Raw genomic sequence first — 13,369 nt, forward strand, 5'->3', positions numbered from 1 at the left:
AGCTCCTTGAATTTATAACAGGTGACTTTCCCTTGAATTGTGGAGATGATGGCAGTGATTTTAAGCTACTTAGGAAGTATTCTCTGAATCTGGTCTTCCCTTCTTTGAATACAAACCTATTTTTAAAAATTAAATGGAAAAATGATTTTTGGATAATTGATGACATTTGTGGTGGAGCTTTATTCTGACCTTTATCTCTTTCCACCTCCTCCCCCCAAATAACATTCATTTGTTTTTTAAATTTGGTATCAAGATCATAGTCTAATAAGTTACTTTCAAATACCTTGAAACATATATTATTATTGGAAGGAAAACACTTTATAAGTATTAGCATATACTAGGTGGAAAGCATGGGGAGGTATTAAAATTATTAATGTACATATTTTCTTATTTTAAAGGAATAAGAGGATTAGGACAGACTTCTAATTCGAGGATTATTCATAAGCCAGGTCTGTCTGTTAATAATGTGAATGGTCAATTGAGAATTTTCACAACACAGAAGAAAGAGAAACCATTTTTAAGTTACCAGGTATAGATTCATACCAGTTAATAGATAGAAGAGCCTAAATATTTTCTGTCACTGTTTTTCAAATCACTTAGAAAAAATGCCTTCAGGTTAAGAAAAGGCTTTATTAGCGCCTTTCCTGGGCTTTGTGATTGGCAGTAAATGTTAATATTCTGAGAATTTGAATAATATTGTAATAAGTCACTTTTCCACTTTAATTTTTTTCTTGTCATTAGGCAATGTCTTCTGTATTATTTTTACAATTATTAAAATAGAAAACTGATGATTTGTATTTTTGCTGAAAGCAGATTTTTAATAAGGCGGCTTTAGGAGTTTTATATCTCCTGATTTAAAAAAATGGCAAAATAAGGAGTGCCTGGGTGGGTTCAGTCACTTAAGTGTCTGACTCTTGATTTCAGCTCAGGTCATGTTCTCACAGTGCATGAGATGGAGCCCCACGTCCCTAGCGCAGAGCCTGCTTGGGATTTTCTCTCTCTCTCAAAAATAAATAAGTAAACTTTACAAAAAAAAAAAAAAAAAGGAATACACTATACAGAAAGTTTGTTTGTTTTTTTTTTTAAGTTAACTTTGGGGCATTTGAATGGCTCAGTTGGTTGAAAGTTCTAGTTCTTGATTTCGACTCAGGTCATGATCCCAGAGTTGTGGGATTGAGCCCCACGTCAGGCTCCATGCAGAACTTGGAGCCTGCTTAAGAGTCTCTGTCTCTCTCTCTCTCTCTCTCTCTCTCTCTCTCTTTTTCCCCTCTCCCCCTCCCCCCCAATAAAAAATAATAAAAAACTAAAAAATATTTTAAATAGCTACTTTTTAAGTTCATTTAGCTTAAATCTACTTCTTTGCAATATTAAGAACCTCTACATGTTTAATAAATTTTATACAAGGGTTTCTTTTTTAAGAGCCTATATCTGAGAGGGAAAGTAGAAAATTAAGCACAGGATAATTGATGCAAACACTAGCATTTTATTACTTCTGCTTCATTAAGTAATATCCTATGTGGTCTTCAGATCTGTTTTATGTTTCATTGTCTGTATTTGGACTCTCTCATTTCTGTAGTCTAGTGTTGTCTATTGAGAAGCTTAAGGTTATAGTTTATAATTAATATCCAGAGCTAAAGTTTCAGAGAAAATTAATTTTATGACTAACGGTGAAGGGATTTATGGTGATTTAGCTTAGAGAACAGAATAAAAAATGATTTGATTGCTTCAAACATATAAAGGTATAGGTAAAGAAGATACCAAGTTGTTTTTCTGTAATTTTGGAAGGTTAAATTAGAGAAAATATATTTGTTGGTTTTGGTTGATCATGAGGAAGTATTTCTTAACCTTGAAGGTAAGGTGATACATAGGAATGTGTGCTAGGGGAAAGCATGGACTCTTCCTACATAGAGACTTTAGGTAGGAGAGTAGCCACCTTTCGGACGCGGATGGATTAGGTAACATCTTCAAGACAGAGACTAGGTCAGATCTCTACCATGGAGATTCTTTGAAGTTACTCTACTCTGTTTTTAGGATAGGATCATCAATTCATGAGAATTCTTTAGCATTTCATGTTGTCATTGATTAATAACATCTATCTGTCTGAAAGTCTTTTGAATTTTAGAGACACGGTATAGGACGTAGTTGGCAGAGGAGAGGCTTTTATTACTGTTTTGGTGTGGTTGTCTGAGATTTGTTTTCTCTTAAGTCGGCATTTGATTCTTGCTTACCTGTTGAGACTTCCGATGCTCAATTGTTCAAGGAAAGGCTTCTGAAAGACCATTGCCAATCTTTTGAGGCCAAATAACCATTGGATTATCTGCCTTCCATGAATAGTAAGAACTGATGATTCCTTTTGAGAAGGCAAATAATGAGTTGGATATGGCATTCTAGCAGGTCTGTTTCTCTTTCTTCCCCCCATAGGCCTATCAGCAGTCTGATGGGGCAGAAGACAACAGAGATGGAAGGTGTTCCAAACTTGGCAAAGGCCATCAATCTAAGGAGGTAAGCTCTGATTTTGAGCAGGCAGAGCAGGTGGCTCTTCCTGCCTTAATCATGTCGTCTTGCTCTTTGGAAAGATGGATAGAAAGAAAGAGCATTCAAAACAAGGCTGAATTATCTCTATTAGCTATTAAAAGGGGAAATTTTTGGATTAGTCTTTTGATTCTTCTATTTTCTTGCCCTCTCCCCCCTTTTCTTTTTAGATGTCCTGATTCATTTGATTTATTTGTTCTTCAGAATATTACCAGTTTTTTAAAAAATGGCAGATTAGTTTATTTGTTGTTTTAGGGTAGGAAGGATGAGCAGAATCTTGTTTATTTCCTCTTAATCTCAGGTTGTGACTAGTTTGATGAATAAAATGACAAGGCTTTAGGATTTTTCCTGGGATAATTCTCACATTTGGGTACACATGGGAACTATGAAACAAGAAGTGATCTTTCACTACACCTCAGAAATAATGCAGCAATAATAGACATAGGTTAACTTTATGGTACTTGAGGCTGTCAGGGATGTCTGCCATCCTTGCCCAGTCGGGCCCTTCTTTCCTGCTTTTCCTGGGCCATCCCACTTCCCTTTTCTTTCCCCTTTACTGATTATTTAGTGGCATTTAGGACTTTGAAGAGATGGTTCTTCCCAGCATTTTTAAAAGTACTTCTCTGTTAAACACCATTCTATCTCATGTGGCCTAGGCCTTGAGAAAATGGAGTCCATTGACTATGCTGTGCTCAGTATTTGAAGTATTTTCAAAAGAGTGAGAGGTTCTGAATTTGGATTACCTGATCTTGGTGGTTAACTCATATACCTAAAAAGATAATACTAATATTTTGAATTACAGTAGAGGTAAAGAAAACATGAAATACAGTCATAGATAGTTTCTACCAATGTACTTTGCTGGAGGTTTTAGGTTGGAGAAAATCATCACCTTTAGAAAACGTCCAGAAAATCATCCAAAATAACAAATTCATAAACTGTTTAAAATCACCATGGGGTAACATACCTTCGATGATTTAGAATGTTTAAGAGAATTTAGATTTAATGCGTGTTTATAAGCTAATTTATGGGTTAAAGTAACTGTAGTTGCTATAGTAACCAAGCCACAAAATACATATGTAATGACTCCAATGTTATGTTATTTCTTGTTCATGTGAAGTTTAAAACAGATGTTTCCAGTAGAGATGCAGGCTCTTTCCAACTTCTGGCTCCCAAGTTCATCATACTCTCCTGCAGTAAGGTAGAGGAGAGGGGAAAGGGAATGGACAGTTGTGTGTGGAAGGTTTCTTTTGGACCAGGCCTCAGGAGTGGCGCACAACAGCATTTGCATCTACTTCAGTGGCTGTAACTCAGTCAGGAGCTAACTATAGAGGCTGGGGCATGCCATCAAGCAGGGTGTCTAAGAGAAAGAGGAAACTGATTAGTATCCGGCCAGTCTTTGCCTCAGCTTAAGAGCTTTAGTAGGTGGCGCATGACTTTGCTCAAGTGTTGAGGCAAGAGAGTGAATGTACCTACAGCTTAGCGATCATCTGCCTGTTCTTTCTACTTGTGATTTATCTGAGGCAGAAAAGATGGCAAATTTTAATGAAAATATAGTATTTATAATTTGTGCTCTTATGTAATCTGATTTTTTTAAAGTTATTTATTATTTCTGAGAGAGAGAGAGAGAGAGAGAGAGAGAGGGATAGAGGGAGAGAGAAGACACAAGCAGGGGCGGGACAGAGAGAGGGAAACACAGAATATGAAGCAGGCTCCAAGTTCTGGGCTGTCAGCACAGAGCCTGGCGCGGGGCTCTGCGAGATCATGACCTGAGCCGAAGTCAGACACTTAACCAACTGAGCCTCCCAGGTGCCCCCGAAATCTGAGTTTTAAATAACTTCAGTGTTATTCTGGCTTAATTTTTATTACCACTTTAAAACTCTTCGCTGCATTTTCATTTACTCAACAAACATTTACTAAGTGTTGAGATCTTCTTTTGTTCTCTTATCATTTGACTTCCTGTCTTTTCCTTTAAAAAATAGATTACTACTCAATTATGTCATTTTCTGCTGCTTGTGCTAGGAATAGGTTTTGAATGACATCTTGTCACTTTAAAAAAATATATAATTCGCAAGGTGCCTGGCTGGCTCAATTGGTGGAGCTTGCAACTCTTAATCTCAGGGTCTTGAGTTCAAGCCCCATGCTGGGTGTGGAGCCTGCTTAAAATAAAATATATATATATATATAATTCACATACTGTTCAATCCACCTTTTTAAGAGTGTACAAATCAAGGGTTTTTAGTATATTCACAAGGTTGTACAGCCACCACACGCACCTTAATTCCACATCACTTTCGCCATTCCACATAGAAACCCATACCTATGGTACCTGCTCCTCGTGCCCTGCCTCCCCCAGCCCCTGGCAGCCACTAATCTGTTTTCTGTTTCTATGGATTTGCCTATTCTGGACATCTCATGTAAGTGGAATCATACAGGATGTGGTCTTCTGTAACTGGCTTCTTTCCCCTGGCAGAAGGCTCATCCGTGTTGTAGCATGTATCAGTAGTACTTCATTCCGTCTCAGGGCTGAATGATATTCCATTATGGGGACCTACCTTGGTGGACCCCTCCCCTTTCCCCCTGCCTTTTAATTGCCTGTGTATCCGCTAGTCTCAGAACCAGAAAAAAAACCAAACTCTAACTTGGCCATCTGAAAGCCTATGTAGTTTTGCAGAGTTGAGGATAATGAACAACCCCTTTGGGAAGATATCCCTTGGGATTCCGATATCCTGGCTTGTTTAGTTCTGAGTTCATGCGTGAGAAAGTGGATAACTTAATGTTTGAACCATCTTTGTAATGGTGTGGCTGTCTACTACTTAATAGGTAATGTATTTTGGTGTTTTGTTTTGTTTTGTTTTGATTTATATAATTAGCTGTCAATGATACATTCTGGATATAATGATATAAAGTAACAAATTTAAGTTTTCTGCTTAATCATAATGGGATACAGAAACAAATCACTTAAGAACCTCAAGTAAATAGACTGAGATGAATAGACTATAATTTATTCTTACACTGGAGTAGAGAGGAGGGTGAAAGTGGATAATACTTAGGCTAGAGACACTGATGATCATTTCTACAGGTTTAAATCTATCTTATGCAGACATTCTAACCATGAGATAATTTGCCTGTTTTTATTTTAAAACTCAAGGTGGAGGGGCGCCTGGGTGGCTCAGTTGGTTAAGCATCTGACTCTTCGTTTCGGCTCAAGTCATGATCTCACGGTTCGTGGGTTCAAGCCTCATGTCGAGCTCCTTGCTGATAGTGCAGAGCCTGCTTGGGATTTCTGTGTCTCCTCCTCCTCTTCCTCCTTCTTCTTTCTTTTTTAAATTAATTAATTTATTTTTAAGAGAGAGAGAGTGAGTGAGTGGGGCAGGGGCTGAGAGAGAGGGGGACAGAGGATCTGAAGCAGGCTCTGTGCTGACAACAGAGAGCCCAATGTGGGGCTTGAACCCATGAACGTGAGATTATGACCTGAGCTGAAGGCAGACACTTAACCGACTGAGATACCAGGCGCCCCTCTCTGTCCCTCTCCTGCCTGCTTTCTCTCTCTCTCTCTCTCTCTCAAGATAAATATAAAATTAAAAAATAATAAAATAAACTTAAAAAATAAGGAAATGAGCGATCAAGCCCTGAAAAGATACCGAGGAACCCCAAATGCGTATTACAGAATAAAAGAAGCCAATGTGAAAAGGCTACATACCGTGTGATTCCAGCTCTGGAGATTCTGGAAAACGTAAAACTATGGAGACAGTAAAAAAGATCAGTTGCTGCCAAGGTTAAAGGAGAGGGATGAATAGGTGGAGCACAGGAATTTTAAGGCAGTTAAACTATTTTTATGAAACTATAGTGGTGGTTACATGTCATATATATTTGTCCAAATCTGTAGAATATTCCACACCAAGAGTAAATCCTAATGTACATTATATATAGACTTTGGGTGATAATGATGTGTCAGTGTAGGTTCATTGACTGTAACAAACATACCACTCTTGTGCAGGATGTGGATAGTGGAGGAGGTTGTGGCAGGTGGGGGGAGGCGGGTATATGGGCGCTATGTACTTCCCACTCAATTTTGCTGTGAACTTAAAACTGCTATAAAAAATAAAGTTGAGGGGCACCTGGGTGGCTTACTCGGTTAAGTGTCTGAGTCTTAATTTTAGCTTAGGTCATGGTCTTGAGGTTTGTGGGTTCAAGCCCTATGTTGGGCTCTGTGCTGACAGTGCAGAGCCTGCTTGGGATTCTCTCCCTCTCTCTCCGCCCCTCTCCTCTCTAAAATAAATAAGTAAACATTAAAAAAACAATAATAAAGTTGAAAAAAAAAGTTGATTAATAAAAATAACAAACAGGGTAAGGGGCAAGTCATGTGTAACCAAATGTAGTTTGCATGTGCTAAATGCCTTTTTTTTCCTTAATTTTTTGACATTTATTTTTTTGAGAGAGAGAGAGAGAGAGAGCGAGCGAGCAGGGGAGAGGCAGGGAGAGGGAGACACAGAATCCGAAGCAGGCTCCAGGCTCTGAGCTGTCACCACAGAGCCTGAAACAGGGCCCAAACTCACAAACCATGAGATTACGACCTGAGCCAGAGTCGGACGCCCAACCGACTGAGCCACCCGGATGCCCCTAAATGCCTTTTTTTGTATGATGTATGCTAAGAAAAATAGAAATGGACAATTTCTATGAGATTAGTAAGTATATTTTGAAAGAGGTGGTTAGAAAATGGGTTGATAATCACATGTTATTTTTGAGGCAAAAGTAAGAATGTGATGTCAAATGGAAATCAATTAAGCAGAAACCTGAATGGGCTAGAAAACTGTGGGCGGAGGCTTAAGGAAGTATAGATAGGGATAATCCAAAATGTTTAAGGGAGAGCAAAATGATTAATAGGACTTCTAAGGAATATTTATAGATGAAGCTAAGCCAGTTTCAACAATAGTCACGTTCGTTAAGGTAAATGTAGGAAATCTCTGGCAATCATGGTGTACTGAGGTTTTATATCTCCTTTCACACGGTCTTGTTGTTAAGTAGTAATACACTGCAACAAAGCCAAACCAACATTGATAAGCAAATTGCCATCAAACCAGCGAGGACCTGTTTCTGTAAGCTTTAAGCCCAGCTCTGTCCACATCACTTGTACAAACTTCAAGCTTCTTTCCAAGGTGACGTTGATGCTTCGTTTCCTATATTGCTCTGCTAGGGCTGCCACAACAAAATACCCTAGAAATTTATTTTCTCACTGTTCTGGAGGCCGGAAGTCCAAGATCAAAGTGTTGGCAGGTTTGCTTTCTTCTGAGGTCTCTCTCCTTGGCTTGCAGATAGCTGCCTTCTCTCTGTGTCTTCATATGGTCTTTTCTCTTTGCATGTATGGGGAAAAAGAGCTTTTATAAGGATACCGATCCTATTGGATGAGGATTCCACCTTTATTTTTTATTTTAAGATATAACAATGTACATTCAACACCCTTCTGTTCAGTTCTAGGCACCACCCCATGTCAGCACATGTATATACAGCGCATTCCTTTTAACAGTAGTACCTTTGCTGAATTTGAAAAACACATGTGTGCCAGGTGCTATTCCTGATACCAGCTCTAATGTACTATCATTATTTGTTGAGTATAAGTAAGGAAACTAAGGCCCAGAGAGATCGATATACGCAAGGTAACATAGCTAGGAAGTAGCAAAGCCACCACGTCGTGTCCATCGTATGATTATTATAATTCACATCACCAACCACCTAATGACAAATTTGGTTCCAATTTGGGAGTTGTTATAAAATGTATTGCATGGAACATCCATTTTCACATCTTTGGGCTTTGTTGTGCTTCTGTAGGGGTAAGTAAGAGTAGTAGTGCTGAGTCAAAGGATATATACATCACTTATTTTATTAGATATCACCAATATGACCTTCAAGTGGGTGATTCCAATATATTTTCCCATGATGCCCATCTTTTTTCTTTCTTTCTTTCTTTTTATAATTCTCCATTCTGGTAACATTTTGCTCATCTCCCTATATATATATTTTTTTTTAGTTTATTTATTTATTTTGAGAAAGGGAGAGAGAGTGAGAGTGGGGGAGAAGCAGAGAGAGGGAGAGAGAGAGAGAGAGAGAGAGAGGGAGAGAGAGAGAATCTGCACTGTCAATGCAGAGCCTGTTGCGGGGCTTAAACTCGGGAACTATGAAATCATGACCTGAGCGAAACCAAGAGTTTGATGCTTAACTAACTGAGCCACCCAGGCATTCCCCATATCCCTGTACATTTTATTTATTTAAAAAAAAAAATTAATGTTTGTTTATTTTAGAGAGAGAGAGAGAGAGAGCATGAGTGGGGGACGGGCAGAGAGAGAGGGAGACACAGAATCCAAAGCAGGCTCCAAGCTCCAAGCTCTCAGCACGGAGCCCAGTGTGGGGCTTGAACTCACAAATGGTGAGGTCATGACCTGAGCCGATATTGGACGCTTAACTGACTGAGCCACCCAGGCACCTCTCCTTATACATTTTAATGGAAAATTGGCACAATTTGTTTGTAATGGTTCTGAATAGTCTGTTTAAATCCTCTGCTAGATGTTGAACTCACAGAAGTTGTTGGATAACATAGAGAATAATGAGTATTGAAGTCAAAGAAAATACCTATGTGAGTAGGTGTACATTGTATTTGGACTAGGGTAGGGTGGGATTGTACACACAGTAAATTAATCAGGTCACTAACTCCTCCCCAAAGGTAACCACTACCCTGACTTCTGACACTTCAGATTAATTTCAGATTAGCTCAGTGTGTCTTTGAACTTTGTATTCTTTGGCTTCTCCTTCTTTCCCTCAGTCTCCTGTGTGTGATATTTGTCCATGATGTGTGCAAATAAGTTCTTCATTCTCGGGGTTGAATAGTATTCCCGTACAGGAATGTTTATCCATTCTGCTGTTGATGGACATTCGGGTTGTTTCCAGGTTTGGATTATTACAAATAATGCTGCTTCGAGCATTGTTTTAAATGCCTTTAGGTTGGGGGTGCTTGGGTGGCTCAGTCAGTTGAGCGTCCAACCTGGGGTCAGGTCATGATGTCATGGTTTTTGGGTTCGAGCCCTGCATCAGGCTGTCTGCTGTCAGCACAGAACCCACTTTGGATCCTCTGTCTCCCTCTCTTTCTGCCCCTCACCTGCGTTCTCTCTCTCTCTCAAAAATAAACATTAAACAATTTTTTTTTAAAATGCCTTATGCATTTCCTAGCAATGAACTTGTTTTGTCACGGGGTTGGCAAATAGACAACTCTATCAAATCTTGCCAAATGATGTTCAGATGGGGTCTACCGGTTTTTATTCCCACAGCAGTATATGAGAGTCCCACCTTGCTCCTTATTCTTACCAGAAGTTGGTGTATCGTGTTTCTCATTTTAGCTGTTCTGATGGGCATGCAACAACTGTGTTACATGTTGGTTTTAATATGCATTTCCCTGATGATTAATAAAGTTAGAGCCGTATTTTTCTTGGCGGTTTGATACCTTTCAGCCATAGTGTCTGTGACTAGGTTCTTTCCATAAGAATGGAGGGTGTTTTTGTTTGAAGCCAAAGGAGCAGTGTCTATACAATTTTCCCCCAAGTGAAATTTTAAAGTAGTCTCCAATATATGAACAGATTAAAAGGAATATTTCTTGAGAGGCAACATAGCATGGTAATTAAAAACAGATTCTGGACCCAGACTCCTCCATTAGGAATCTTATAGTTTTGCCATTTACTAACTGTGTGTGACTTCGGACAAGTTGTTTAACCTCTGTTTGCTTCAGTTTTCTCATCTCCAAAATGAACGTAGTATTAATACTTCATCAGAAGGTTCATGTCAGGCTCAAATAAATTTGTGTATGGAAAGTACATAGGACAGTGCATGGTCCGTAATAAGCACTATAAAATGTTAGCTTCTATTAGTAGTGGTGGTGATGCTGATATCAATCTGTTTTATGAATTCATGTCGAGTGAGCTGATGAAAATAATGAGGCTGTACTGTTGGGCACAAATTTAAACTAGAAGTTTATGGATGATAGTTGAAATTTTACTTCAGACTCAACCTCCAATTTTAGTTCTGTTGCACAATACCAAGAAGATCTTGATAAACACAGATGAACACTTAAAAATAGATAAGGTTTGGGTCGCCTGGGTGGCTCAGTCGGTCAATTGTCTGACTCTTGATTTCAGCTCAGGTCATGATCTTACAGTTGGTGGGTTCGAGTGCCGCATTGGGCTCTGCACTGACAGTGAGGACCCTGCTTGGGATTTTCTCTCTCCCTCTCTCTTTGCCCCTTCCCCACATGGGCTGTCTCACTTTCTCTCTCAGAATAAATAAAAACTAAAAAAAAAAAAAAAAAGATTAAGGTTCACCCAGTAGTCTCAGGTTTAAGGTTTTAGATCAATTTAATTGACAAAAAATAGTAGAAAACATTTACATTTTTTACATTTTTTTTACATTTTTTGCATTTTTACATTTACATTTTACATTTTTGAAATTGTAACTAAATATCTATAATTTGCTTGGATTTCCTGTGTGTAAATGAAAATCACAGAAGCAGCACTAAAAATTATTATGGTTTCGATATCTACTGTGTTATCACAATACCTCTGCATTACAAGTTTGCTTATCATTGCTTTTAGCCACAGGCCTACAGTTTCTCTAATTAATGACATTTTCAAGATATTCAAAGGTGGCAAGTAAAAACGCACAAACCAGAGATGAGGGTCCTGGCAGCACAAGTTAGGCGCTGTTCGGGGTGCGCCGTGTGAACATTCGGTGCAGGCAAACGTTTCGTGCGTGCACTGTTCTGGTTTGTAGTAGTTACTCAGACAGCCATCTGCCTCGGTCACAGGCCGCGGCTTCCGAGCGGCCTTGCGTGTCTGCAGCTTGCTGACCCTCCCTCACACCTGAACATTTCCAATTAATCTGTCTTTTAAACAGACTTAAATGAGTATCTTGACAAGCTCCTGTGGCACCAGCTTTATTTTTCCCCATCAGATTGTCCCTCACTGCTCCTTAGCTAGTACGGGCTGCTCTGGGCTGGCCAGTTTCCCCTCTGCCTCGCCACCATTGTGGTTTTGGGTCCCCTTCCCTGTGGTAACGGTGCCCATACATTCTCATCACCATCTGTCCTGAATACTGGAACTTAATTTCTTTGTGGTCCTGCTTGAACTCCACCTTCTCTCAGAATCAATCCTGGCTGATACCATTATTTCCTATGAAATCCTGTCCTAATATTCTATATCTCAGGATCTAAAACTTAAAAAAAAAAAAAAAAAGTATTGTAAAGATGTACTCTGTGAGCACTGCCCCAATCAGTGCCATGCACAAACTCCAGCAGGGGGAGCTAAATAAAAGAAGATGAGTCCCTGAAATTAAGACCTGAAGCAGAAAAAGTACTTGTAAACAATGATGATTTCGCATACTGCTCAGTAGTGGAAAAGAGCTTGAATAATGTTAGAAATCAATGATTTGGGACCATAGAAGTTAAAACTTCTATGAGGGGATTTGTAAAGTACTTTTGAAAGAGAATTCTGTATCATGTTGAAAACTTATGTACGTGGGATGACTTTATAAACATCTGTATATTAGGAGAAGCAATTTGATGTTTAAATTAAAAAAAATTGTTTTTAACATTTATTTATTGTTGAGAGAGAGAGAGAGACAGAGTGAGAGCGGGGGTGGGGGGAAGAGAGAGAGGGTGACACGGAATCCGAAGCAGGCTCCAGGGTCTGAGCACAGAGCCTGACTTGGGGCTTGAACCCACGAACCCATGAGATCATGACCTGAGCCGAAGTCAGATGCTTAACAGACTGAGCTCCCCAGGCGCCCCGTAGGGGCTTTTTTTTTTTTTCAAAGCCAGTTTATCCCCCGTACCTGAAAGTTTCATTTATCAAGGATGGTGAAATGAGCTTGATTTTGAGAAGCAATGAGTCCTAAAGTTGCTAAGACTTAGGGATAATCTATTCCAGGTTTTAGAGATGGGATTTTCAAGTAAATTTCTTATATTTTGTTCTGATTAAATATATGTATCTTAATTTCAGTTAGCAGACTTGAAGAAAGAGAAGCAGAACTGAAGAAGGAATATAATGCATTACATCAGAGACACACTGAGGTGGGTTTCTGGGTTCTTATCATGCTAATATTTAAATAAAGCAATTAACCTTAGAAGTTACGTCTTGATTTTTCTTTGAAAGTGAGCTGGTATAATTTTGGGGGGATTATGTCCAGAAAACATTAAATTTCCTGTAGTATTTACCTCATTACCAAATGTTGACTTTTATTGTTTTTTGTTTTTTTTTTTTAATCTGGAATTAACTTTTCATGTGAATTAGTGTGCCACAGAATAACACAATTATTGACAGTTCCAATAGTTGTTTCTTTGGCTGGCTAATATGTGCATAATAAAAAGTCTACATGATGCTAATATGACAGAATTAATTTGTTACCGGTTGGGATATGATGGATTGGTAAATTATTGGTAAGAGTTTCTGTGTTTATAATCCAGTATAAAGGACTTATTTGCACTAAGCTCATAACAAATAACATGAACACAAATGGTGTATTAAATCAGAATGACTCTAAAACAGGTTTTCTGCATGAAATTTCATTATTTTAAATTAATAACTTTAGCACATAATCTCTCCAAAGCAAATAAGAAAATGTACCTGAGCATTTTTTTAACCTTTTTATGATTCTCTGTCAGCCTTTCATATGTTGTTGTTGTTACAGTCTCCTTAACATGGAAATGATTTTTGTGTTTCATGGTCAGTCTGGGGTTCACAAGCCTCAATAAAATAGACTTTTCATTAGACTCAAGCATTGTTGGTTATATGAAAAAAGTAAC

General features: G+C 38.6%; 1 protein-coding gene across 5 annotated transcripts in view; it reads left to right on the forward strand.

Annotated features, from left to right (window-relative positions):
• The window catches only part of SPAG9 (sperm associated antigen 9), a 129,022-nt gene that overhangs the window by 39,142 nt on the left and 76,511 nt on the right, over window positions 1-13,369 (forward strand). For 3 of the 5 annotated variants that reach the window (XM_027034130.2, XM_027034132.2, XM_053211939.1), the window contains one exon: window positions 12,567-12,637. In XM_027034130.2, coding sequence (XP_026889931.1) covers window positions 12,567-12,637 — 71 coding nt within the window. Of the gene's footprint in view, window positions 1-2,421; window positions 2,503-12,566; window positions 12,638-13,369 lie in introns of those variants that run through there. The other 2 variants (XM_053211940.1, XM_053211938.1) reach the window with 2 other exon arrangements.

Source organism: Acinonyx jubatus, chromosome E1 (genome assembly GCF_027475565.1).
Source record: "Acinonyx jubatus isolate Ajub_Pintada_27869175 chromosome E1, VMU_Ajub_asm_v1.0, whole genome shotgun sequence".
NCBI lineage: Eukaryota > Metazoa > Chordata > Mammalia > Carnivora > Felidae > Acinonyx > Acinonyx jubatus.